The 25893-nt window shown below is 38.2% G+C and overlaps 1 protein-coding gene across 6 annotated transcripts in view; it reads right to left on the bottom strand.

Annotated features, from left to right (window-relative positions):
- OPHN1 (oligophrenin 1) overlaps positions 1-25893 on the bottom strand; it is a 607786-nt gene that overhangs the window by 32450 nt on the left and 549443 nt on the right. For all 6 annotated transcript variants that reach the window (XM_030847098.2, XM_060292179.1, XM_060292180.1 and 3 more), the window contains one exon: positions 7730-7877. In XM_030847098.2, coding sequence (XP_030702958.1) covers positions 7730-7877 — 148 coding nt within the window. The remainder of the gene's footprint in view (positions 1-7729; positions 7878-25893) is intronic.

Below are 25893 nucleotides of genomic sequence, written 5' to 3'. Positions count from 1 at the left end.
GGTTAAATTATATCTCAGGTCTACTATCACCCAGTTCATTCATTTATTACACACATTTATTGAGGATTTATGATATGCTAGATACTATGCTGGCACTAGGGATACAGAGTGAAAAATTTCTGCTGGCATAGAGATTATATTTTCTGGTGTGTATTTGGGGAGATTGTAAATAGACAAATAAATGAGTTTATCCAATTAAAATGGGAGTATGGAACAACAGAGTAGGCATTCAGTGTTCCCTTCTACTTTCTCCTAAATGCCAGATCACCTCCTAAGGAGGTGATCCCTTAAACTGGGTGATCTCTTTCCCTTCATTATTCCCTATACGCCCAGCCATTTATTCTACAAGTATTTAATGAACACATGGGATATATAGGAATTGTTCTAGAGGCTGGTGATAAAAGTGGATCTGACATTCTAATGGGAAAGACAGATAATAAACATGTGAACAAAGTAGCAAGTGATAGGAATAAAATAAAGCAGTGTAAAAGGATAGAGAGTAATGGAGAAGGAGAAAGATTTATTTAAATAGAGTATTCAGAGAAGGTCTCTATGAAGAGACGTCATTTAGCTGAGATCTGAATGAAGGAGTAAAATTTGCAAAGTTCTGGAGGAAGAATGTTTAGAACCAAGAGAACAGCAAATATAAAGGACCTTGGGTAAGTTTGACATGTATAAGGAATGGCAAAACCAATGAGATTAGAGCAGAGAGAACAAAGGGTACAGAGAGACAGTGAAGTTCAGAAATGAGATCAGAAAGGTAAGTGAGGATCATATAATGCAGAATAAAATGTAAATTTTCTTCTAAAAATGAAGAGAAGTCACTGGAAATTTGGACCAGAGGGAATGATATGATCTGATTTACATGTTTAAAAGAATACACATCTTACTGGCTGCTGTGGAGAACAAATTATAGTCAGGCAAGAAGAAAAGCAAGGATAAGAGTTTGGAAGCTCCTGTAGCCACCCAAGTAAGAGATGATGGTGGCTCTACCAGGAAGGTAGCAGTAGGAATTAGTAGGTTCAACATACAATGTGCACGGAGAGCTAAGAGGAATTGCTGATGGATTAGGTGTAAGGTAAAAGGAAAAGAGAGTAATCAAGGATCATCCCAAAGTTCTTGACCTTAGCCATTGGGTGACTGGTACTGCCAATTACTTAAATGAGGGAGACCAGAGTAAGACTAGATTGAGGAGGAATAGGAAATCAAGAGTATTTGTACATTTTGAATTGGAAATGTCCATGAGTCATCTAAAGAGAGATGTTGAACAGGGAGTTTGAGATGGGAAGAGGGGAGATAGTACTCCTTGATATATAAATTTGAAAATCATCCTCATATTTTAAAGATATTTAAAACCATGAGACTGAATGAGATCACGCAGAAAACAAATATAAACAGAGAAGTGGACTGAGAAAAATAGAACAGAACAAAACAAAATAAAACTCTGGGACCTTCCAACGTGTAGAAATTGAGAAGAAAAGGAAAACCAAGAGGAGACTGAAATGGAATGTCTAGTGAGGTAGAAGGAGAGTTTGGTGTCCTGAAAGCCAAGTGAATAAGTGTTTCAAGAAGGAAGAGTAACTAAAATGAAATGCTTCTCACAGGCTGAGTATGATAATAGTGGAGTGGCACATGGAGATTGTTGGTAATCTTGACAAAAAAGGTCTCAACAGACTAGTGAGGAGAGAGGCCCATTTAAAATGGGTGCAGAATCCATACTAAGCAATTATTCAACTAAATGGCATTTATTTGTTTATCTATCTGTATCTATCTATCTATCTATCTATCTATCTATCTATCTATCTATCTATCATCTATCTATCTCCATTTAGCCTATAAACTCCTTGAGGCCAGGGACTGTCTTAATTCCACCTAGCATAGTACTTAATCCATGTGAGCTGATTTTCTCCCCAGCTTTATCGGGATATAATTGACAAATAAACATTGTATATATTTAAGGTATACAATGTGATGTTTTGATATATGAATACATTGTAAAATGAGTACCACAATCAATCTAATTAACATATCCATCACCTCATATAGTTTCAAATTTTGTGTGTGGTAAGAATATTTAAGATCTACTCTTTTCACAAACTTCAAGTATACAATATAGTATTATTAACTACAGTCACAATGCTGTATCATATCTCCAGAACATATTCATCCTGAATAACTGAACCTTGTACCCTTTGATCAAACACCTCCCCATTTCACTCTCCCCTAAGTCCCTGGCAGCCACCATCCTACTTTATGCTTCTATGAGTTTGACTTTTTTAGATTCCACATATAAGTGAAATCATGCAGCATTTATCTCTCTGCCCTTATCTCATCTCACTTAGCATGAGGTCCTTCAGGTTCATCCATGTTGTCACAAATTACAAGTTTTCCTTCTTTTGTACCTAAGGCTGAATAATATTCCATTTTGTGTGTGTGTGTGTGCACCTGTGTGTGTTTCTGGGTGTGTGTCTATGTATCTCTCACATTTTCTTTATCCATTCATCTGTTGATGAACATTTTGCTACTTAAATATGCAGATATTGTAAATAATGCTGCAATGAACATGAGAGTGCAGATATCTTTTCGAGATACTAATTTCATTCCCTTTGGATATATTCCCAGAAGTGGAATTACTGGATCATATGGTAGTTTATATTTTTTCATTGACACAGTTGGTAACTTTTGTTCTGTGGGCAAACAAAAAGAAGTAACAAGAGGGCTTCCCTGGTGGCGCAGTGGTTGAGAGTCTGCCTGCCAATGCAGGGGACACGGGTTCGAGCCCTGGTCTGGGAAGATCCCACATGCCGGGGAGCAACTAGGCCCGTGAGCCACAACTACTGAGCCTGCGCGTCTGGAGCCTGTGCTCCATAAGAAGAGAGGCCGCGACAGTGAGAGGCCCGCGCACCGCGATGAAGAGTGGCCCCCGCTTGCCACAACTGGAGAAAGCCCTCACGCAGAAATGAGGACCCAACACAGCCAAAGATAAATAAATAAATAAATTAAAAAAAAAAAAAAGAAGTAACAAGATCACAAAATATGAAGAACTGTTAATAAGTGGTATGAGTGAAACAAACTAGGGACAGAGGCAAACAACCAAGGAGAGCCACTTTGGTGGTTGAAGAGGGCCTTTTGGAGGAGGTGGCACTTATCTTGAGACCTGAAGCATAAGAATGACCCAGCCATGCGAAAGTGCCAAGGGAGAGTGTCCAGCAAAGGGGATAGCAGGTGCAAAGGCCTGGATTATGAGGGCATGCTTGAGGTCCTGAAAGAACCTGATATACCTGGAGGATGGGGATGATACATGTATCAGTAGTTCATTCCTATGTGTTGTTGAGTAGTACTCCATTGTATGCATATACCACAGTTTGTTTGTTCATTCATCAGTTGATGAACATTTAGGTTGCTCACAGTTTTTGGCTGATATGAAAAAAGCTGCTATAAATATTCAAATGTAAGTCTTTGTGAAGCTGTGTTTTCATTTCTCTTGGGTACATACTTAAGAGTGGAGTTGCTGGGTTATGTGGTAGCAATTATTTGATTGCTTTTTGTTTTTGTTCCTGTGTATGGGTCATGCTTTCTTGTTTCTTTAGATATATCATAATTTTTTATTGAAAACTGGACAGTTTAAGTAATATAGCAACTCTGAAATTCAGATTATCTCTTCTCCCCAAGGTTTGTTGTTGTTGCTGTTTATTTTAGTTATTATTGTTAGTTTACTGACTTTTTTCACCCATTTATGTTAAATCTGTATTCTTTGTTGAGTGTGGCCACTAAAGACACGGCTTAGTTAGTTTTGTGGTCAGCTAATGATTAGACAGAGATTGCCTTAAAACACTAAGAACCAATATGACTCCCAGTGTTTGCAAAGGGGCTCTGTATCAATGTTTGAGTATGCCTTGAACACTCAGCCAGGCAGTTGACAACTCTATATGGTAGTTTATTTTTAATTTTTTGAGAAACCTACACACAGCTTTCCATAATGGCTGTACTAATTTACATTACCACCAACAATGTACAAGGGTTCCCTTTTCTCCACATTCTTATCAACACTTGTTATCTTTTGTCATTTTTTTGTAATAACTATAATAGGTGTGAGATGATATCTTGTAGTTTTGATTTGCATTTCCCTGATGATCAGTGATGTTGAGTAACTTTCCATATACCTGTTGGACATTTATTTGTCTTGTTCTGAGAAATGTCTATTTAGGTCCTTTGACCTTTAAAAATTGGGTTATTTCTTTTCTTATTATTGAGTAGTATGGGTTCCTTATGTATTTTGGAATATTAACCCCTTATCAGACATATGATTTGCAAATACCTTCTCCTATTCTGTAGGTTGTCTCCTCACTTTCTTGATTGTTTCCCTTGCTGTGCAGGAGCTCTTTAGCATGATGCAATCACATTTGTCCATTCTGCTTTTGTTGCCTATACTTTGGGGGTCATATCCAAAAAAATCACTGCCCAGACCAGACAATGCCAAGTAGCTTTCCCCCCACATTTTCTTCTTGTAGTTTTACAGCTATGGGTATTACATTTATGTCTTTAATCCATTTTGAGTTGATCTTTGTACATTGTGTGAGATAAGGATCCAATTTCTCTGCATGTGGATATCCATTTTTCCCAACACCATGTACTGAAAAGACTATACTTTCCCATTGTGTATTCTTGACACCTTTATCAAAGGTCAATTGATCATAAATGTGTGTACTTTTTCAGGGCTCATTATTCTGTTTCATTTGTATATATGTCTATTTTTATGCCAGTACTATACTCTTTTGGTTACTATTGCTTTGTAGTATATTTTGAAATCATAAAGTCTTCAACTTTGCTTTTCTTTCTCAAGATTGCTTTGGGGTCTTTTATCATGAAGTTTACATAAAACATAGTTATAGCAGTCTGTTTAAAGCTAACAAAGTAACATTGACTACATATAATAACTCTACATTTTAACGACTGCTACCCCTACATTTTATGTTATTGATGTCATAATTTATAACTTTTTAGATTGTGTATCCATTAACAAATTATTGTAGCTATAGTTATTTTTAATACTTTTGTAATTTCACTTTCATACTAGAATTAAAAGTGGTTTACACATCACTATTACAGTATTAGAATATTCTGAATTAGGCTATATTATGTTTACCAATTTGTTTTATACTTTCATATGTTTTCATGTTGTTACTGTCCATTTATTTCAACTTGAATACCCTCTTTTAGCATGTCTTATTTATTTATTTAATTGAAGTACAGTTGATTTACAACGTCCTGTTATTTTCAGGAGTACAGCACAGTGATTCAGTTATATATACAGTACAGTGATTCAGTATATATATATATATATATATATATATATATATATATATATATATACACTCTTTTTCAGATTCTTTTCCCTTATAGGTTATTAAAAATATTGAGTATATTTCCCTGTGTTATACAGTAGGTCCTTATTGGCTATCTATTTTATATATAGTAGTGTATATGTGCTAATTCCAACCTCCTAATTTATCCCTCACCCACTTTCCCCTTTGGTAACCATAAGTTTGTTTTCTATGTCTGTGTGTCTATTTCAGTTTTGTATATAGATTCATTTGTATCTTTTTTTGTTAGATGCCACATATAAGCAATTTCATATGATATTTGTTTTTCACTGTCTGGCTTACTTCACTTAGTATGATATGTTTTAACATTTCTTTTAAACCAAGTCTGGTGGTAGTCAACTCCTTCGTTTTATCTCTCCTTCATTTCTGAAGGACTGCTTTGCCCAGTATAGTATTCCTGGTTGGCAGTTTTTTTCCTTTCAGTATTTTGAATATATCAACCCATTCTCTCCTGGCCTGCAAGGTTTCTGCTGGGAAATCTGCTTACAGTATTATGGGGGTTTCCTTTTATTTGATGATTTGCTTTTTTCTTGCTGCATTCAAAATTCTCTTTGTCTTGGAATTTTGAGAATTTTATAACAATGTGTCTTGGTTAAATCCTCTTTAGGTTTAACTTATTTGGGTTTCTTTGGGCTTCATGGATCCAGATGTTCATTTCCTTCTCCAGATTTAGGAATTTTTCTGTCATTATTTCTTTAAATAATCTTTGTGCCCCTTTCTCTTTCTGTGCTCCTTCTGAGACTTCCATATGTGTATATTGGTTTGTATACGGTGTCCCATAGGTCTCTTAGGTTTTCTTCATTTTTACAATCTTTTTTTCTTTTTGTTCCTCTGACTGGATAATTTTAAGTGACCTGTCTGACTGCACTGATTCTTTCTTCTGCTTGTTCGAGTTTGATGTTGAAGCTTTCTACTGAGTTTTTCAATGCAGTCATTGTGTTCTTCAGCTCCAGAATTTCTTTTTGGTTCTCTTTTTTTATGATTTCTATAACTTTCTTGAACTTCTCATGTATTATTTTCCTGATTTTGTTTAGTTGTCTGAGTTCTCTTGTAGCTCACTGAGCTTCTTTAAGATGATTATTTGGAATTCCTTTTCAGACAGTTCATAGATCTCCATTTCATTAGGATGAGTTCATTGTGCTTTATTTTGTTCCTTTGGTGGTGTTGAGTTTCCCTGATTATTCCTGATCCTTGTGACCTTGAGTGGGTGTTTACCTATTTGAAGAAACAGGCACATCTTCCTGGCTTTGGCAAGGAAAGCCTTTGGTCAGGCAGCACAACCAGAGATTCTGGTTAGGCCACCTGGCAGGCTCCAGAAGTGGGCTTGCTGCTGGAGTCCTTGGGTAGGCTGGTCTGGTGCCAGGGTCAGTGGATGGGCAAGTTTTCATCCTAGATCTACAGGGGAGAGCTTGAAGCCTGGGTCCAGGGGGCTAGCCTGGCATTGAGGCAGACCTGGAGGCTGGATCCGCAGGAGGCTGGACTGTATGCTGAACTATGGTTATGTCCTGGAGACTAGAGCCACAGGGGCCAGCTTGGCATGTAATGGGTCTGGATTCTGGGTCTTCAGGGGCAGGCCTGGTGCCTGGGGCTACAGAGAATGGCCTAGTGCTGGGGCAGGTCTGGAGCTTGGGTTGGTGGAGGCTGGCCTAGAGTCTGGAAAAATGGGGGATGGGTTGGTGCTCAGGTTTACTGGGGTGGGCCTGTTGCTGGGGTCCAAGGTAAAGTTGGGTGCTCATCTCACTCTCCTTCCTCCATGTGGAGGGGATTTCTCCCTGAACTACACTGTGTAAGCTTGGGGGAAGGGTGACATGGGTAATATGAAAATGTCCTTTCTAGCATCTGCAATGTACCTTTTCTTATTTCTGTACTCAACCCAGGTTCTCTGAACTCTCATCTGGATTCCATAGATTTCATGAAGGGGTTTTCATGCATGGATGGTTGTTTGAATTCACATTACTGTGAAGGGACAAGCACTAGAAACTCCTATTCAGCCATCAGTTCTCTATGTTAACTGAATTTGTATTTAAAAACTCAGAACATTCAGAAAACACATTGCTCACTCATTTCAATGTACTGAGGTACAGATCTAAGAACACCTTGTATCCTTCACTGGTCTGCTAAGGGAAAATGGTAGCTGATTTTACAGGTTCATCTCTGTCCTATCCACTGCCAAAAGAATAATTCACTCTCTGGGCACAAATTTTACAAACCTTGGCTTGCCTGGCCCAGGACCCAGAAAACGTCTAACTTTTCAGAAAAGATGGTTATGCCTCCATGTCTTCCTTTCAATATTCTCTTTGTCTCCAATCAATATTAAGAAGCTAAGGGTAAACTTTAGTACTGACCTTCACTTTCATCCAGGGAAGAAGTATAGAAAACTGTCCTTTCCCTCAGCAAGCGCTTCGAAATTGTGATTGGTTTGTGCCTTCTTGCTGTCACTCGAGGTGGAGGCACTGGGGGTGCAGTACTTTCCTCAGGTGGACCTGAATAAATCTGTAGAGGGGAAATATTTCCAGAAAACAATTAGAAAGATCAACTTTTTGTATCCTTAATGCTAACTACCAGTTGATGCCCATCAGCATTACACCTAAAGTCTGCCATAGCAATTCTAATATGACTAAAGGAATTGTGGGGATTTTCTTAATCACTCTAGCTACCAGCAAGTGTTTAGAGATCTCCTATCATGTTTGAGGTGCAGGATCTGGTACTCTCAGTGTGGAGGAAAGAATGCAGACAAAAACTGCAACATCAGGAGAGCACCCTTCTATTTATTAGATGGGATGCTGCCCAATACATGGATCATTTAATAAAACCAATTAGATCATTACTTTAAAAACCTGCAACATCAGTCCTGGATTTTCCACTTACTGCCTGGGAAACTGTAAAAAAGTCACTACTTCTGCCAACAAAACCCAGAAAAAGGTCATCTCACATCTCTGAGCCTTAGCTTCCTCATCTGTAAATTGGTGGGAACACCACCTATCACAGGGTGTGGTGAGTGAGAATCAAGTGAAAAGGGTAGTCAAGGTACATTGTATGGGTAGGGGTGGTGTGTGAAGAATGATTAAAAACACCCACATGCATTCAATATTTCTGAAAAGATACAACCCCCCAAAAAACACACCTGGTTACATTGTTTGCCCCAAGACAGGACTAATGAGTGGCTAAGGGAAGTATGGAGGAAACTTATTTTTCACCCCTATATCACTTTGATCTTTAAAAATTTCATACCATGTATGCATTACTTATTCAAAAAAGATAGGACAAACACAAAGTACCTTGGAAGATGTAAAAAGTGCTGGGTAAGTGAGGGAGGAGCTGTGATTAGAATTTGTATATAATGTCTCATATGCACTTAAGATCTTCCTGTCCCTGGGGAGAATGACTTTTGGGAAGAGTGAAAATATTTTGGGAAGACACACATATGTGGTGATGGAGGAAGGGGACCAGTGTCCATTGCAATAATGAAATCAACCCCAATGATTAATGCAAAGAGAAATGTCACAGCCCAACATTCTATCAGGCAAGAGTCAACATAGATTGTAGTCACAAAACTTACATGAATGGGAACACAAGGCAAGCCTGTGTAAAAGCTGCACAATGATAGAGAACAAGGTAAGAAGAATCATAAAGCTGTATATGTCTCAATGTCTCACGGTATACGGAAAAGAGAATATGACATAGTAGCAAGCAGATGAGCTTTGAGGTCATATACATTTAGGTCATATTTCTGGTTCCACCACCATTAGTAATAATATTCTAAATAGCTACCATTTTGTGAGCATCTGCTTAGGCACTATAGTAGCTATTACAAATATTCCTTGCTATTCATCAAACACACCAGGGACTTTGCACTGAGTGTTTTTTCTACCTGGAGTGCTCTTCCTCCAGATATCCGTATAGCTTGCTCTCTTGATTCCAGTAGGATTAACGATCAAATATACCCTTCTCAGTGAGTCCTTCCAGGCAAATGTATCAGAACTTTGACATGCTTCCTCTACCAAGTGCTTCCCATCCCCCGTCCCTATTTAACATTTTTTTCTTATCACTTTCTAACATAGTATATTGTATTCAATACTTATTTAGTTTTTTGTTGTCTGTCTCTCCACTCGATTGTATACAATACTGAAGTATATCATTGTGTTCATGCTGTAACTCCAGCAACTAGAAGAGTGACTAGAATTGCTGGGCCAAAAAACAAACACATTTAAAATTCTGTTATAAAAGGCCAAATTATCCTCTGAAAAGACCATAACAGCTACTTTCTCCTCAAGCCAAAATACGGCAAAAGAAATTAGATTTACAACTTCAGCATGAAACAATTAAAAAACTAGAAAAAATGTAACAATGATTCTGAAGGCATTTGAAATCTGGCAATTAAGGACAGTGATCCATGAGAGACAGGAAAAATAAATGAGGTGAGGTGAGCCCCATGACTGTACCATGTTACAGCCTGGAAAGATTCTTCGGGCCATAATACAGGAAGAAAAACCCAGAGAAGCCCAGCAGTCTCCATTAGCTGAAGACACTGAGTTGCAAGTAGGAGGAGGGCAAGGAAGAGAGAGTTTTGAGGGCAGGGTACCAGAAAGGAGATAGCTGCACAGAGAGCTCTGAAGATTTGCAGGGGTACTATTTAAGAATTTAGGTGCGTAAAATCAATCAATGTGATAAACCATATTTGCAAACTGAAGAAGAAAAACCATATGATCATCTCAAAAGATGCAGAAAAAGCTTTCAACAAAAATTCAACACCCATTTATGATAAAAACCCTCCAAAAAGTAGGCATAGAGGGAACTTACCTCAACATAATAACGGCCATATATGACAAACCCACAGCCAACATCGTCCTCAGTGGTGAAAAACAAATCATTTCCGCTAAGATCAAGAACAAGGCAACATTGCCCACTCTCACCACTATTATTCAAAATAGTTTTGGAAGTTTTAGCCACAGCAATCAGACAAGAAAAAGAAATAAAAGGAATCCAAATCGGAAAAGAAGACGTGAAGCCGCCACTATTTGCAGATGACATGATAACTATACATAGAGAATCCTAAAGATGCTACCAGAAACTACTGGAGCTAATCAATGAATTTGGTAAAGTAGCAGGATACAAAATTAATGCACAGAAATCTCTTGCATTCCTATACACTAAAGATGAAAAATCTGAAAGAGAAATTAAGGAAATACTCCCATTTACCATTGCAACAAAAACAATAAAATACCTAGGAATAAACCTACCTAAGGAGACAGAAGACCTGTATGAAGAAAACTATAAGACATTGATGAAATAAATTAAAGATGATACAAACAGATGGAGAGATATACCATGTTCTTAGACTGGAAGAATCAACATTGTGAAAATGACTATATTACCAAAAGCAATCTAGAGATTCAATGCAATCCCTATCAAAATACCAATGGCATTTTTTACAGAACTAGAACAAAAAAATTCACAATTTGTATGGAAACACAATAGCCAAAGCAATCTTGAGAAAGGAAAATGAAACTGGAGGAATCAGGCTCCCAGACTTCAGACTACACTACAAAGCTACAGTAATCAAGACAATATAGTACTGGCACAAAAACAGAAATATAGATCAGTGGAAAAGGATAGAAAGTCCAGAGGTAAACCCACGTACCTATGGTCACCTTATTTTTGATAAAGGGGGCAAGAATATACAATGGAGAAAAGACAGCCTCTTCAGTAAGTGGTACTGGGAAAACTGGACAGCTACATGTAGAAGAATGAAATTAGAACACTCCCTAACACCATACACAAAAATAAACTCAAAATGGGTTAAAGACCTAAATGTAAGGCCAGACAGTATCAAACTCTTAGAGGAAAACATAGGCAGAACACTCTATGATATAAATCACAGCAAGATCCTTTTTGACCCACCTCCTAGGGAAATGGAAATAAAAACAAAAATAAGCAAATGGGACCTAATGAAACTTAAAAGCTTTTGCACAGCAAAGGAAACCATAAAAAAGACCAAAAGACAAACCTCATAATGGGAGAAAATATTTGCAAATGAAGCAACTGACAAAGGATCAATCTCCAAAATTTACAAACAGCTCATGCAGCTCAATATCAAAAACACAAACAACCCAATCCAAAAATGGGCGGAAGACCTATATAGACATTTCTCCAAAGAAGATATACAGATTGCCAACAAACACATGAAATGATGCTCAACATCACTAATCATTAGAGAAATGCAAATCAAAACTACAATGAGGCATCACCTCTCACCAGTCAGAATGGCCATCATCAAAAAATCTATAAACAATAAATGCTGGAGAGGGTGTGGAGAAAAGGGAACCCTCCTGCACTGTTGGTGGGAATGTTAATTGATACAGCCACTATGGAGAACAGTATGGAGGTTCCTTAAAAAACTACAAATTGAACTACCATATGACCCAGCAATCCCACTACTGGGCATATACCGAGAAAACCATAATTCAAAAAGAGTCATGTACCACAATGTTCATTGCAGCTCTATTTACAATAGCCAGGACATGGAAGCAACCTAAGTGTCCATCAACAGATGAATGGATAAAGAAGATGTGGCACATATATACAATAGAATATTACTCAGCCATAAAAAGAAATGAAATTGAGTTATTTGTAGTGAGGTGGATGGACCTAGAGTCTGTCATACAGAGTGAAGTAAGTCAGAAAGAGAAAAACAAATACCATATGCTAACACGTATATATGGAATCCAAAAAAAAAAAAAAAGGTTCTGAAGAACCTAGGGGCAGGACAGGAATAAAGATTCAGATGTAGAGAATGGATTTGAGGACTCAGGGAGGGGGAAGGGTAACCTGGGACGAAATGAGATAGTGGCATGGACCTATATACACTACCAAATGTAAAATAGATAGCTAGTGGGAAGCAGCTGCATAGGACAGGGTGATCAGCTCGGTGCTTTGTGACCACCTAGAGGGGTGGGATAGGGAGGGTGGGAGGGAGACACAAGAGGGAGGAGATACGGTGATATATGTATATGTATAGCTGATTCACTTTGTTATACAGCAGAAACTAACACACCATTGTAAATCAATTATACTCCAATAAAGATGTTAAAAAAACCGAATTTAGCTGCCTACTAATCAATACCTACGTGTGATGCAAGAACCACATGAAAGAATTAGAGGAAGCAATTACCTAAGATCACACAGTGGCTGGAAGAATTCCTGTCCTCACCAGCCACAGTGGATTATTAAATAATTCATAGGGTTCTGAGTACAGTACACAGACAAATTTTGCCCCATTAATGAAGAAAAATTAACCCTAGATTAAATCGTATTCATTTTCTGCCTAAAAAAGCCTAAGGGAAATACTTGAAAGCATCAAGCTGTTCTTGGGTAATTTACCTGCACCCCAGAAACAAGCTCAAGAACATTATTTATAGCAATAAAAAATGGCCATCATACAAGAAGGTAAAATTAACAATGTCTTGCATCCAATAAAGAATTATCAGAAATTCATAGCCCTGTCTAATTTTAATGTATTTTATTTCTGTTTCTTGCTCAATTGCTCTGGCTAGGATTCCAGTACTGTGTTGAATAGGAGTGGTCACAATGAGCATCCTGATCTTGTTCCTGATCTTAGAGGGACAGTTGTCCACCTTTGTCCATTGAGTATGATGTTAGCTGTGGGCTTTTCCTATATGTTCTTGGTAATGTTCAAGTTTGTTCTTTCCATACCCAATTTGCTGAGAGTGTTTATCATGAAAGGATGCTGAATTTTGGCAAATGAATTTTCTGCATATATTGAGATTTTTATTTTCCATTCTATTAATGTAGTGTATCACATTTTTTGATTTGCATATGTTGAACCATCCTTGCATCCCAGAAGTAAATTCCACTTGATTATGGTCTATGACTCTTTTAAAGTGCTGTTCAATTAAGTATGCTAGTATTTTGTGGAGAATTTATGCTTCTATATTCATCAGGTATATTGGCCTATGGCTTACAGTTTTCTTTCTTTCCTCCTCCGCCTCCTTTTTTTTTGTAGAGTCCTTATCTGGCTTTGGCATGAGGGTAATGTTGGCCTCATAAAATGAGTTTGGGAGTGTTTTTTCCTTTCAAATTTTTAAATTGAGAATAATTGGCATTAATTCTTCTTTTAATGTTTGGTAGAATTCACCAATGAAACAATCTGGACCTGAGCTTTTCTTTTTTGGCAGACTTCTGAATACTGATTCAATCTCCTCACTCACTATTAGTCTGTTCAGATTTTCTATTTCTTCATAATTCAGTCTTGGTAGCTTGTATATTTCTAGGAATTTATCCATTTTTCTAGGTTTTCCAATTTGTTGACATATGATTATTCATAGTAGTCTCTTATTATCCTTTGTATTTCTGTCGTGTATCTCTTTTCATTTTTGATTTTATACATTTGCATCTTCTCTCTTTATTTATTAGTCCAGCTAAAGGTTTTCAGTTTTACTTATCTTTTAAAAAACTCAACTTAGTTTCATTCCTCTTTCTATGGTTTACCTGGTCTCTATTTCACTTATTTCTGCTCTGATCTTTTTTATGTCCTTCCCTCTGCAAACGTTGGGCTGAGTTTGTTCTTTTTCCAGTTTCTTGAGGTGTTAAATTAGAACGTTTATTTGTGATCTATCTTTTGTCTAATGTAAATGTTATTACTGTAAAATTCCCCTCTTAGAACTGCCTTTTCTGCATCCATAAGTTTTGATTGGTTGTTTTTCTATTGTCATGCCTTTCAAGATAGTTTTTGACCTCCCTTTTGATTTCTTGCTTGACCCATTGGTTGTTCAGAAGTGTGTTGTTTCCCACATATTTGTAAATTTTCCAGTTTACTTCCTGTAATTAATTTCTAGTTTCATACCATTGTGATCAGAAAAATACTTGGTACGATTTCAAGCTTCTTACATTTGCTTACATTTATTTTATGACCTAACTTATTATCTATCCTAGAGAATGTTCCATATGCACTTGAGAAGAATGAGTTTATATTAGAGTTACATAATTAACACACCAACATATTGCAGTATTAAAGTATTCTGAATTTCACTATATACTTACCTCTACCAGTAGGTTTTATATTTTTATATATTTTTGCATTACTAGTGTCCTTTCATTTCAGCTTGAACAACTCCTTTCAGTATTCTTGAAAGGCAGGTCTAGTGTTGATAAACTCCCTCAGCTTTTGTTTGTTTGGTAAAGTCTTTATCTCTCCTTCATTTCTGAAAGATGACTTTGCTGTGTAAAATATTCATGGTTGGAAGGTTTTTTTTTTCTTTCAGCATTTTGCATATATCATCCAACTCTTTCCTGACCTGCAAGGTGTCTGCTGAGGAATCTGCTGATAGCCTTATAATGGTTCCTTCATATGTGAGGGTTTTTTTCCTTCTGTCTGCTTTTAAAATTCTCTTTGATTTTAGACTGTTTCATCATAATGTGTCTTGGAGAAGACTGTTTTGGGTTGACATTTTGAGATAGTTAGCTTCATAAGTGTATCCCTAGATTTAAGAAGTTCTCAGCCATTATTTCTTTAAATAAGCTTTCTCCCATTCTTCTCCTTCTCGGACTTCTGGGACTCCAATAATGCATAGATTCTTTCTTTTAATGGACCCCATAATTCACATAGACTCTCTCCACTCTTTTTCATTCTCTTTTCTTTTTGCTCCTCTGAATGGATGGTCTCAAATGACTCTTCTAATTCACTGATTCTTTCTTCTATTTGGTAGAGTGTGATATTGAAGCTCTCTATTGAATTCTTCAGTCTAGTCATTGATTTTTGAACTCTAGGATTTCTTTTTTTTTTTTTAATGGTTTCTGTTCATTTGTTGAACTTCTAATTTTGTTCATGCATTGCTTTCCTAATTTCGTCTACTTGTTTATCTTGTTTTCTTATAGTCCATTGAATTTCTTTTTTTAATGAAAGTATAATTGATTTACAATATTATATTATTTTCGGGTATACAACATAGTGATTCAATATTTTTACATATTATACTCCATTTAAAGTTATTATAAAATATTGGCTATATTCCGTGTGCTATACAATATATTCTTGTAGCTTATTTATTTTATATATAGTATACACACATGCCTCTTAATCACCTACCACTATATTGCTCCTCCCCGTTTCCCTCACCCCACTGATAACCATTAGTTTGTTCTCTATATCTGTGAGTGTTTCTGTTTTGTTATATTTTATTCAATTGTTTTATTTTTTAGATTCCACATATAAGTGATAACATACACCATTTGTCTTTGTCTGACTTATTTCACTTAGCATAATACCCTCTAAATCTATCCATGTTGTTGCAAATGGAAAAATTTCAGTCTTTTTATGGCTAATAGTCCATTGTGTGTATATATATATATATATATATATACAGCCACTTTATTCATTCATTTATTGATGGACACTTAGGTTGCTTCCATATCTTGGTTATTGTAAATAATGCTGTGAAGAACATTGGGGTGCATGTATCTTTTCAAATTAATGTCTTCATTTTCTTCAGATATATACCCAGGAGTGGAATTGCTGGATCATATTGTAGTCCTATTTTTAGTTTTATAAGAAACATCCATACTGCCTTCTATATTGGCTGCACCAGTTTACATTCCCACCAACAATGTACTAGGGTTCCCTTTTCTCCACATTCTCATACTGAGATTCTGGATGGGCCATATGGTGGTGTCCAGAAGGAGACTTACTGCTTGAGTTCTTGGGCAGGCAGGTCTGGCACCTTGGTCAGCAGGCAGGCAGGCCTGGTGTTTGGATCCAAGCGTATGGACATGGGGCTTGGATTCACTGAGGTAGGCCTGACACTTGAGTCTGCAGTGATGGGCCTGTGATCTGGGTTCATGTGGATGAATCTGGATCTGGGTCCATGGGGGCTGACTAGGCTCAGGGGATCACTGGGGTGGCCCTACCATCTGGGTCCATGGGGACTATTCTGGTGCCAGATGGGTCAAGGAGGCTGATTTCATAGGGACTGGACTAAAACCTAGGGTGATGGGGGCTGGTCTGCCCTTTGGGCAAACCTGGAGCCTAGCGCCATAGAAGATGGACTGTAATCTGGGGTCTCAAGGGTCAGCCTGGAGATTAAGTCTATGGAGGTCAGCCTGTTGCTAGTTCAGGCCAGGAGTCTGGTTCTCTGGGAGCCAGACTATAAGCTGAGGCCACAGGTGCTTGCCTGGCACTGAGGTGGGCCAGAAGCCTGGGTTGACAGGAGCCTGCCTGGACCCTGAGCCATAGGGGCAATCCTGGCATTGAGTTAGGCTGGGAGCCTTGGTCTATGTGAGCTGGTCTAGAGGCTAGGTCTTTGGGGGCTGACCCATTCTGGAATGGATCAGGAAACTGCATTCATAGGAACTCACCAGTAGCCTGGTGACATGAGAGCTGGCTGACAATGGGGTGGGCCAGGAGCCTGGGTTTGTGGGAGCCCACTTGTTGCCTCATGTCTTGGGAGCTGCCTGGGGTTATAGGTGCTCGGTGATGTTGGGTGTTTTGGGAGTTTGGGTTTGCAGGAAGCTGCTGGGAGCCTGGTGCTACAGGAGCTGTCTGAGACTGTGGGAACTGTCTGGGGCCACGGAAGCTGGTGGATAACTGGGTGGGCTAGGGGCCTGGGTTTGCAGGAGCCCACTGGGAGCCTGGGGCCATGGGAGACACCTAAGTCTGCAGTAGTAGGTCTGATGCTGGGGCCAGCCAGTACTGGGGTTAACAGTGAAATCAGATGCTCATTTCACTCTCCTCTCCCATGAGGAGTGTGTCTCTCCACAATGGGCTGCTGGAGCTTGGGAGAGGGGTGAAAGACAGGTGACTCTATCTTTCTTCCTCATTGTTTTTCTTATTTCTGTGATTCACCAGGTATTGTAATCCCTCACCTGGATTCCTTAGCTATTGTGAAGATATTTTTGTGTGCAGATAGTTGTTCAAATTGTTATTTTGCAAAAGAGAGCCGTGCTAGAAATTCCTACACTGCCATCTTGTTGGTGTTATTCCACAATCCCCCAGCCTCCACTTCTTTGTATCCCATTTGCTGTTCAACCTGGTCTCTGTCCACACCGCTCTTCTGTAACCGTTTTTGTAACAATCACCACTAACCTCCTAATTCCCAAATCTTATGGGCACGTTTCAATCCTTACTTTTACTTTGCTGCAGCACTTGATACAAGCTGATATTCCTGATCTAAGAATGCTTTATTGTTTACCTTTCTTTTTTTTTTTAGGGAGAACTGAGTGATTTTATTTTTAAATACTTGTCATTTGGAAAAAATACAGGAATAATAAAATTTTCGAGCTAATGTTCATGCTGTGTCTAAATCATATCTGAATAAAATGATGTGTTAAATTGTGTTAGTTAGTTCTCCCTTCTCCCAGGTGAGAAGGGAGAACTAACTGGGTGATTTTATTTTTATTTATTTATTTTTAAAACATCTTTATTGGAGTATAATTGCTTTACAAGGGTGTGTTAATTTCTGCTGTATAACAAAGTGAATCAGCTACACATATACATACATCCCCACATCTCCTCCCTCTTGTGTCTCCCTCCCACCCTCCCTATCCCACCCCTCTAGGTGGACACAAAGCAACAAGTTGATCTCCCTGTACTATGCGGCTGCTTCCCACTAGCTATCTATTTTACATTTGGTAGTGTATATATGTCCATGCCACTCTCTCACTTCGTCCCAGCTTACCCTTCCCCTTCCCTGTGTCCTCAAGTCCATTCTTTATGTCTGTGTCTTTATTCCTGTCCTGCCCCTAGGTTCTTCAGAACCTTTTGTTTTCTTTTTTTTAGATTCCACATATATGTGTTAGCATATGGTATTTGTTTTTCTCTTTCTGACTTACTTCACTCTGTATGACAGTCTGTAGTTTCATCCACCTTGCTACAAATAACTCAATTCATTTCTTTTTATGGCTGAGTAATATTCCATTGTATATATGTACCACATCTTCTTTATCCTTGTTTACCTTTCTGAATAACTATATTTCTACATCTCTGAACACTGCCCAGTCTCTTTTACTGGCTCTTCCTAAATGCTGATCTTCCCCAGTATTGTATTCTCAGTTCTCTAATGATCTCACTAATCTAGACTCATTCTCTCTCTCAACAATTTCATGTACTCTCTTGGCTTACACTATCAGTTTTCTCTAATAGTTTCTATACCAATATATATAATTGCCTACTCAATACTGCCATCTGGATATCCCAGAGGTATCTCAACCTCAACATTTCTAAAATTAAACATATTTAACTCTTTTCTTGTAACGGTTTATTTCTTAAAATAATGCTAATGTCCAAGCCAGAAATCTGGGCATTATTACCCTAGCATCCTCCCTCTCTCTCACATCCCATATCCATTAAGTCAATAAGATCCATCAATTATACTTCCTTAATATCTCTCTAATTTGTCCTCTCTGTTCCCTGACACTGCCTCAGTTCAAAGTCTCATTATGTCTCTCTAATATTACTACAGTGGTCTTCTAACTGTTCTCTGTGCCTCATGTCACTCTTTTTTTAACCTACCAAAGTATCAATAACTAAACTCAAAATATAATTGTCTTACTCCTCTGCTTATAATATTTTAGTGACTCCACAATATTGTTGAGACAAAGTCCAAACTCTGTAGTTAGTACACAAGGTGCTCTATAATCTGGCCACTGCCTACAATCTCCAGTCTCATCTTCCATTTATTCCTACCTTCACCCTATACTACGGTATCCATTTGCCCTTCTTCCTTTTAATAATAGAACTCACTGAGTTTTAGCTGAATACCCATACCTACATTTCCCAGCTTCCCTTATAGCTAAGTAAGGCCATGCACTTTAGTTTTAAACAATAAAATATAAGTGGAAGTGATGTATGCAAACTTCTGGATCATCTTTTTATAAAGAAATTGTCTGCATTCCATTGTCTCTTTTCCCCTTCTCTTTGATGAAGACCAATGGAACAGGTATGTAGGGCCCAAACATTAAGGCCAAGTGGTAAGGACAGCAGAGCTACTCCACCGATTTTCGACTGTTCACCTCTGGACTTTTATATGAAAGCAAAATGAACTTCTCTCTTATTTAAGCCACTGAATTTGCTGTGCTCTTTGTTACAGGAAGTTAGCCTGTACCTTAATTAATTCATTCCCTTTTAACTTTGGGGTCTCAACTCATTCATTAACACTGTGTGAAGCCTTAGCTGACTCCCATGACAGAGATATGTTCCACTTCCATTTGCTCCCATAGCATCTGATGTACATCTTCATCACAGTAGTTATTACACTGTACCCTGAGTGTTAGTTGCTCCAAATTCCCTGCCAGTAACATGAGCTTCCTGCCACTAGAGATTTTTATCTCATTCATATCTACAAGCTAGGCCCTTACTAGGACACCAGGCAAGAGGAAGCAGCTCAATGATATTTTTTAGAATGAATGGATGGATCTTGGCTGCCAGGCCCCTCAAGGCCTATTAAACAATAGAGATTTTTCTCACTTGCTTCTTCTCCAACTGGAATTGGGGAAATAGAGTATAAAATAGAGATTAAAGAGGTAGCTTTGAGTCAGAATCAGCTGTGTAGAGGCTTTGCCACTTACTACCTATGCAACCTTGGGCAAAGTACTTAAACTATATGAGCCTCAAACTTGAGGCTCAGTTTGCATTTTGCAAACCTCAGTTGCAAAATAGTGATAATAATACCATCTACCTCATAGGGTTGTTGTGATGATTGAATGAGACGACGTATGTAAAGAGCCTAGTCTGGAACATATTAAGCATTCTATAAATGGTAACTATTGCAACCCTAAAAAGGACTTAAACTCACATTTCCTTGGAGAGAAGCAGGGAGAGAGGGAGGGAGAGGTGAGATGGAAGGGGAAGGAATTGGGGGACAGAGGGAGGTTGAGATTAAAGCAATAAGGGATGAAGTGGTTATGTGCTATGCAAATCAAAAGTTGTGGACGTGATAGCTCTTCAAGGTCTCTGCCAGATTAAATTATTTTATTTCTCTCCTCTAGTTACACCAATTATTTGCTTCTCATCGACAAACTCCTTCCTTGAAGCCTGCTCATCTTCAAGGAGCTACCCAGGCCCCAAGAAGGATAAGGGGTCACTAACTTTGGGGGTTTGTAATGAGAGCTACCAAATGCACCTGAACAGGGTACCATCTCTACAGGCTCTGTCTCCTCCAGGTAGACTGAGACATTGGTTGAGAACATTTTGAGGCCAGTTCTGCCGATGTGCCCATAGGCAGTGTTCAGAGAAGATGCTCAGTAGGCTTAAAACCACAGTTTCTCTAAATGAGAAAAGACTAGAAAAACAGAGGGGATACTTCCTGTTGTGTGTCCTTCTAAAATTAAAACATGGCCTGGATAACCCTACAGTCAAAATGGGTTGCAACATCCTCCCCAAAGCTGACCTACAGATGTAAACCTTGGAGCCAAGATTTAATGTGAAAATACTGGCAATTACTATAGTAGGAAGAATACACTTACCTCCCTCTCTGTTCTGTGGGCCCTCCAAATGCCCCACATCAGATCTCTTTTTAACCTATGTATTACTGCTATTCCCTTCGGGAAAAGAAATGGAGTAAATATGTCCTCCTTGCTCATTCAACCTTAGCCACTTTGGCCTCTTTGCTGTTCAACATGCCAAGCACACTTCTGCCTCATGATCTTTGCACTCATTGTTTACTATTCTTGGAATTGCTCTTCCCCAAGATATCCACCATGGCTAATACTCTTACTTTATTCAGTTTTCTGCCTAAGTATCATATTAACACCACCTTCTATAAGATATCCATCCCTTACCTTGTTTTTTCTGCAGAGCACTTATCACCACCTGACAAACATATTGACTTGTCTATCATTTGTCCCTCCCCGATAGAATATAAGATCCATGAAATAAGGCCTTTGTTTTATTTACAAGTGTATCCCCAGTGCCTAGAACTTTGCCTGGTATGTGATAAGAATTTAGTATTTATGAAACTTAATTTGTATCATCAATTCTTTGAAAAGAGGACTACAAACTAAGATATAACTAGTGGCTTGGGAATGAAAACCTGGCAAAATATCTATAGTTTCTCTTAAGAGAGGAAGAATAGATGATGGGCCCAAGATCTCTGGACTTAATTTTGACAACCTAATTTTAATGAGGGGGAAACTTTTAGAGATGAAAAAGTGTTAAGAGAGGCCCAAGGAAATAGACTCTGTCTGTTTTACTTAATTTTCTTTTGACTTCTTGAGTATCCATGAAAAGCATGTTCTGAGAAATGAACAACTATATACCCTCTGAATATAGAAGAAATAAATCCTAAAGGAATAGGACAGTCATAATGTGTGGGGTAGATGGAGCCAAATACCAGGTGGCACAGGATACAAAACTAGCTCCTCTGTATCTCATGCAATCATTGTAAAGGGGAAGTGATAGCAGTAGCAGGAGAAGGCATAAGTGGCAGGGCTATGGTATGAACTCAGATTTGTCTGATTTCAAGATTAACACTCTTTCCACTATATAACATAGAAGGAAACATTTTAAATTTAAAAAGTAATTCCTTGGGTGGAAACAGTATCAAGTCAAACTTATTTTCCCACTTTCCAAAACTCCAGAAAGAGGGCAGACTGATTTGGCTTTCTGTAGACTGGTTAAGAACACGTAGAATTTTGTGGTCTTTGATAGTGACTTCAGGAAAAATCACAGAGGGTAGCCAGTGCAGAGTCTGAGGGCAAACCAATGATATTTTTTTCTGGGAACATGGTTAGCCCTGAGTGGATATTAGCTGAGTTGAATTCTAAAGGCCTGGGCTAAGAGAACTCAATATCCAAGGGATACTATTTCACTCGTTGGGCCTTGGCTATTGTCTGGGGTGGTCAGGAGTCCAACTCCTGGAAATCCTTCTTCTGAAGGTTCCTGAGGACTAAAGCTGGATGACAATATTTGTTGTGCTTTGAGGCACAGACAGAAGAAGTATCACCTTCACTGGGAAGGCGGTTCATGAAACTCTTTCCTGAGTTTGATCATATATTAACCCCCTCCCAGTTTCTTCTGTCAAGTTTTTAGGCGTGAAAAATAGAAGAAATTTAACACAACACAATCATTTTTCAATTGCCAAAAGCCATGAGATCCACAGTCATCCAAACTCTTGGAAATTTTGGCAGAACTGAGTAACCATCCAGATTTTCCCCAGATGCCTCTTCAAGGCTGCAAATATCAGATTGTACAAAAAGCATCTCGTCTTTCTATAAATCAAAGATTTAAGACTTGGCCCCGATGAATCTCAGCTTTCCACTGAGTCTCCATTTACACTCTGGCTGAGTCTGTGTTGCACTTTCTGAGGCCTGGTTATATCAGAAAAACTATTCTCTGAACTTCATTAGAAACAAAGGTGGTGATGGGGTCAAAAATAATCTCTTAGCATTTGGCAGAGACCACTTTAAACATCAAATGTGTCACCAAGTTATCTTAGAGTATGCACAGAACTTTGAAAATGTCATGTCTGTTGTTACTAAGAGCCAACATTTTTTTAAAGAGGGCTGTCACCAGGCCTGTCTTTGGTCTCTGCAACACGTAGACTTTAAGGTTCTTCTACAGGACACATTCTAGAATCCTATCTAGTCCTACACATACAGTATATAAGGGAAAACTAATGTCCAAAGAGAGGAAGCGATTTGCCCAAGGCTCCAAAGCTAGTAGGTGGTAGAACTTAGACTAGAACCCAAGAATTCTAACCCCCAATCTGGTGCCCTATCCCCTTAAAACACAGTACCTCTTATATGAAACTCTTTTATACTCCCACTGATTATATCTAATATGTCTATAATCCATGCTCTGTCAGTCCATTCCTCTGGCCAGTTGCCTTGGGAAGAGGATACTGAGGAAAGAATGAAGTCAGATCCTGCTAAGGACACCTCCATCCGCTTGGCATGGATTTATGCTTTCTACTAAGAGTGGAAGGACAGATTTCAAGTGGAGTTTTACTTTTATACCTATTTAGGACACTTTAAGGCTGGAGAAGTGAAGAGTTCTGCATCATCTAACAACCATGAATTAACAATGATCTAAGGACCTCTAGAAAACACCACATTGACTACAAAGACTTAATATATACCAGGGATTATGGAAGAATGTCACCACTAAGATAAAGTTAATCTCCTGTCAATATAATAAAGGGGTGGGAAGGCATTAGAATTTGGTGGGCAATACTATGTACAAAGTACTTGATATATTTATCTCGTTGAACGCTCCCAACAACTGAGGTAAGCCTAATTATTAGCCCCATTTTTAAAATGAAGGAAACAAGGCTCAGGGAGGTAGACTGGCTTGTTGAAGACTACTCGGCTAGCAAAGGACGGAGGTGGGATTCACCCTGAGGGTCATCTGCTTCCAAAGCTATTTTTCCATTCTTTCTATAATATTCTCACCTGTAGGGATACTTGGAAAACCTACAGAGGAGGCCTAGGCATTTTCAGGGATATTTTTAAAAGTCTTAATCCAAAAAAGTAGCAGTGACTCAGCCATCAGTCCCAAAATCTCAGAGCAAAGAAAAAGTTCACCCAATCTCAATGCTCCTCCACTGATTCCTGGTTCCCAAAATCCCTATAGGCAGTATCACCAGACTGAGGAACTCAGTCTACTTCAAAGTACACATACCTGACCCACTAGCACAGTGGCCCCAGTCTTAACTGTATTATCCAGACTCTGATGTTCAAAGCTGAGACTCAGAACACCCAAAGGAGAATAGCAAAGGCAAAAGTATACGGTATGAGAAAATCATTGGCCATTGAGGGGAACGGGCTATATGATTTTGGAAAGCTTTTAAAATTCTCAAAAAACTCTGATTCTATATTCATTCTCTCATTCTCATTCTCTCTCTCTCAAGCAAATCAGAAGCCTCAAAAATACAATAAAATCAAGTATTTGACTTCGATATCCATAACAAATCTAATCTCTCTAGACCTCAGTTACCTCTAAGTAAAATGAGGAAATACCTCGTAAAAGTTATGAGGACTCAAAGAGATGTTGAAGATGTTGAATGTCAAACATTTAGCACAGTCTGTGGCACATAGCAAGCTCTAGATAAATTGTTCATTTATCTAACTATTGTTAGATAAACTATTGTTCATTGTATTGTAATTTTTGTTTCAGTGCCAGCTGGAAAGAGGAAAAGGACGGGAGAGGGTATTCCCGCCTTTTGCTGAGTCTTGAGAATAATTCTTAGGTTGACAAGCATCAAAAGGGTGACTCATGGGGAATGTTTCAGCTCTCTGAACATTGAGGGGTAAACCCCAGCTCACAGCTGTATCCTACACTTATCACACTATCTCATCAGGCTTGGACATGCTTATTCACTTCAAACAGGTCCTGACCTCACTTCAAAATGAAGAGAACTAGTCTTTCGGGAAATGTGTGAAGATCTTGATTTAGCTACAATTGAAAACTTAAAGCTTAAATCTATGTTTTCAAAGATTCACGATGACTAATGAACATATCTGAAGTTTCTCAATCTGATAATTCTCTGCACAGACATTTGTCTTCAGGTTACACTTTGCTTTTAATATTCACTACTTAAAGATATTTTTTTCTGAAGATTCATTTGAAATGCTTGTCAAATCCCCAGTTAACTGCATATTATACTCTGAAAGTATCCTCACATGTACAGGCTAATACAAATATTATTTTTAATAACTTTTAGCTTAACTCTATCATTTCAGAATTTAAAGGCAATGACGTATAAACCTGGCTTAATTAGATTCTCTCTCTCCGTGTGTGTGTGCGCATGTGTGTGTGTACTTATATGTATATATGTAGATAGATACATAGAGATATATTTTTAAATATATAAAATATAAATCTGTTAAGTATAAATCTATATTTATATTTACTTATATTTTAAAATATCTATCATCTACCTATTCTACCTATCTATCTATCTATCTACCTACCTACCTATCATTCCAGAAAGCAGAGGTAGAGGGAAACATTTATCTATTCCTTTGCTGCCCTCTGGTGGCAGTCCAAAATTCACAGAAGCCACATTTCAGAGAAAACAGGAGGCATAGACCAGGACTAGAAGTTTCTGTTTCCTCTGGGTTGCTAAACTAGGTGTCTGAAAAATACATAAATCAGAGTTGGTCCTTAAAAGGGACTCTTGTTTGCCTCCCCAAATCCATTACATTGCTACAATGTAATGGACAAGATCCAGTACATTGTTTTTCCTGGACAAGATCCCATTTGGATATTTGGGAACATAGGCAGCATTTGAGTTCCCACAAACTCTGCATTGAGAACAACCTAGCTTTCTCTGGCCAACTTACAGGCATAACTTTCCTTAAGCATCTACATCTTCAACAAAGACTGCACCATTCAGTTCCCTCAACCATGGTTTCCAACCATACATCTTTAAAGATAAGAATAAAATCCCTTTTCACATACATTGATAATAGATTTTCCAATTATTATGAAAATAATTATTCACCCAGAAAACTGTACTTAAGGCAGTAAAGCAAGATCCTGTAGGATTCAAAAGCAGCT

The sequence above is a fragment of the Globicephala melas genome, chromosome X, assembly GCF_963455315.2.
Source record: "Globicephala melas chromosome X, mGloMel1.2, whole genome shotgun sequence".
NCBI lineage: Eukaryota > Metazoa > Chordata > Mammalia > Artiodactyla > Delphinidae > Globicephala > Globicephala melas.
This window is presented reverse-complemented; position numbering and strand designations above follow the sequence as displayed.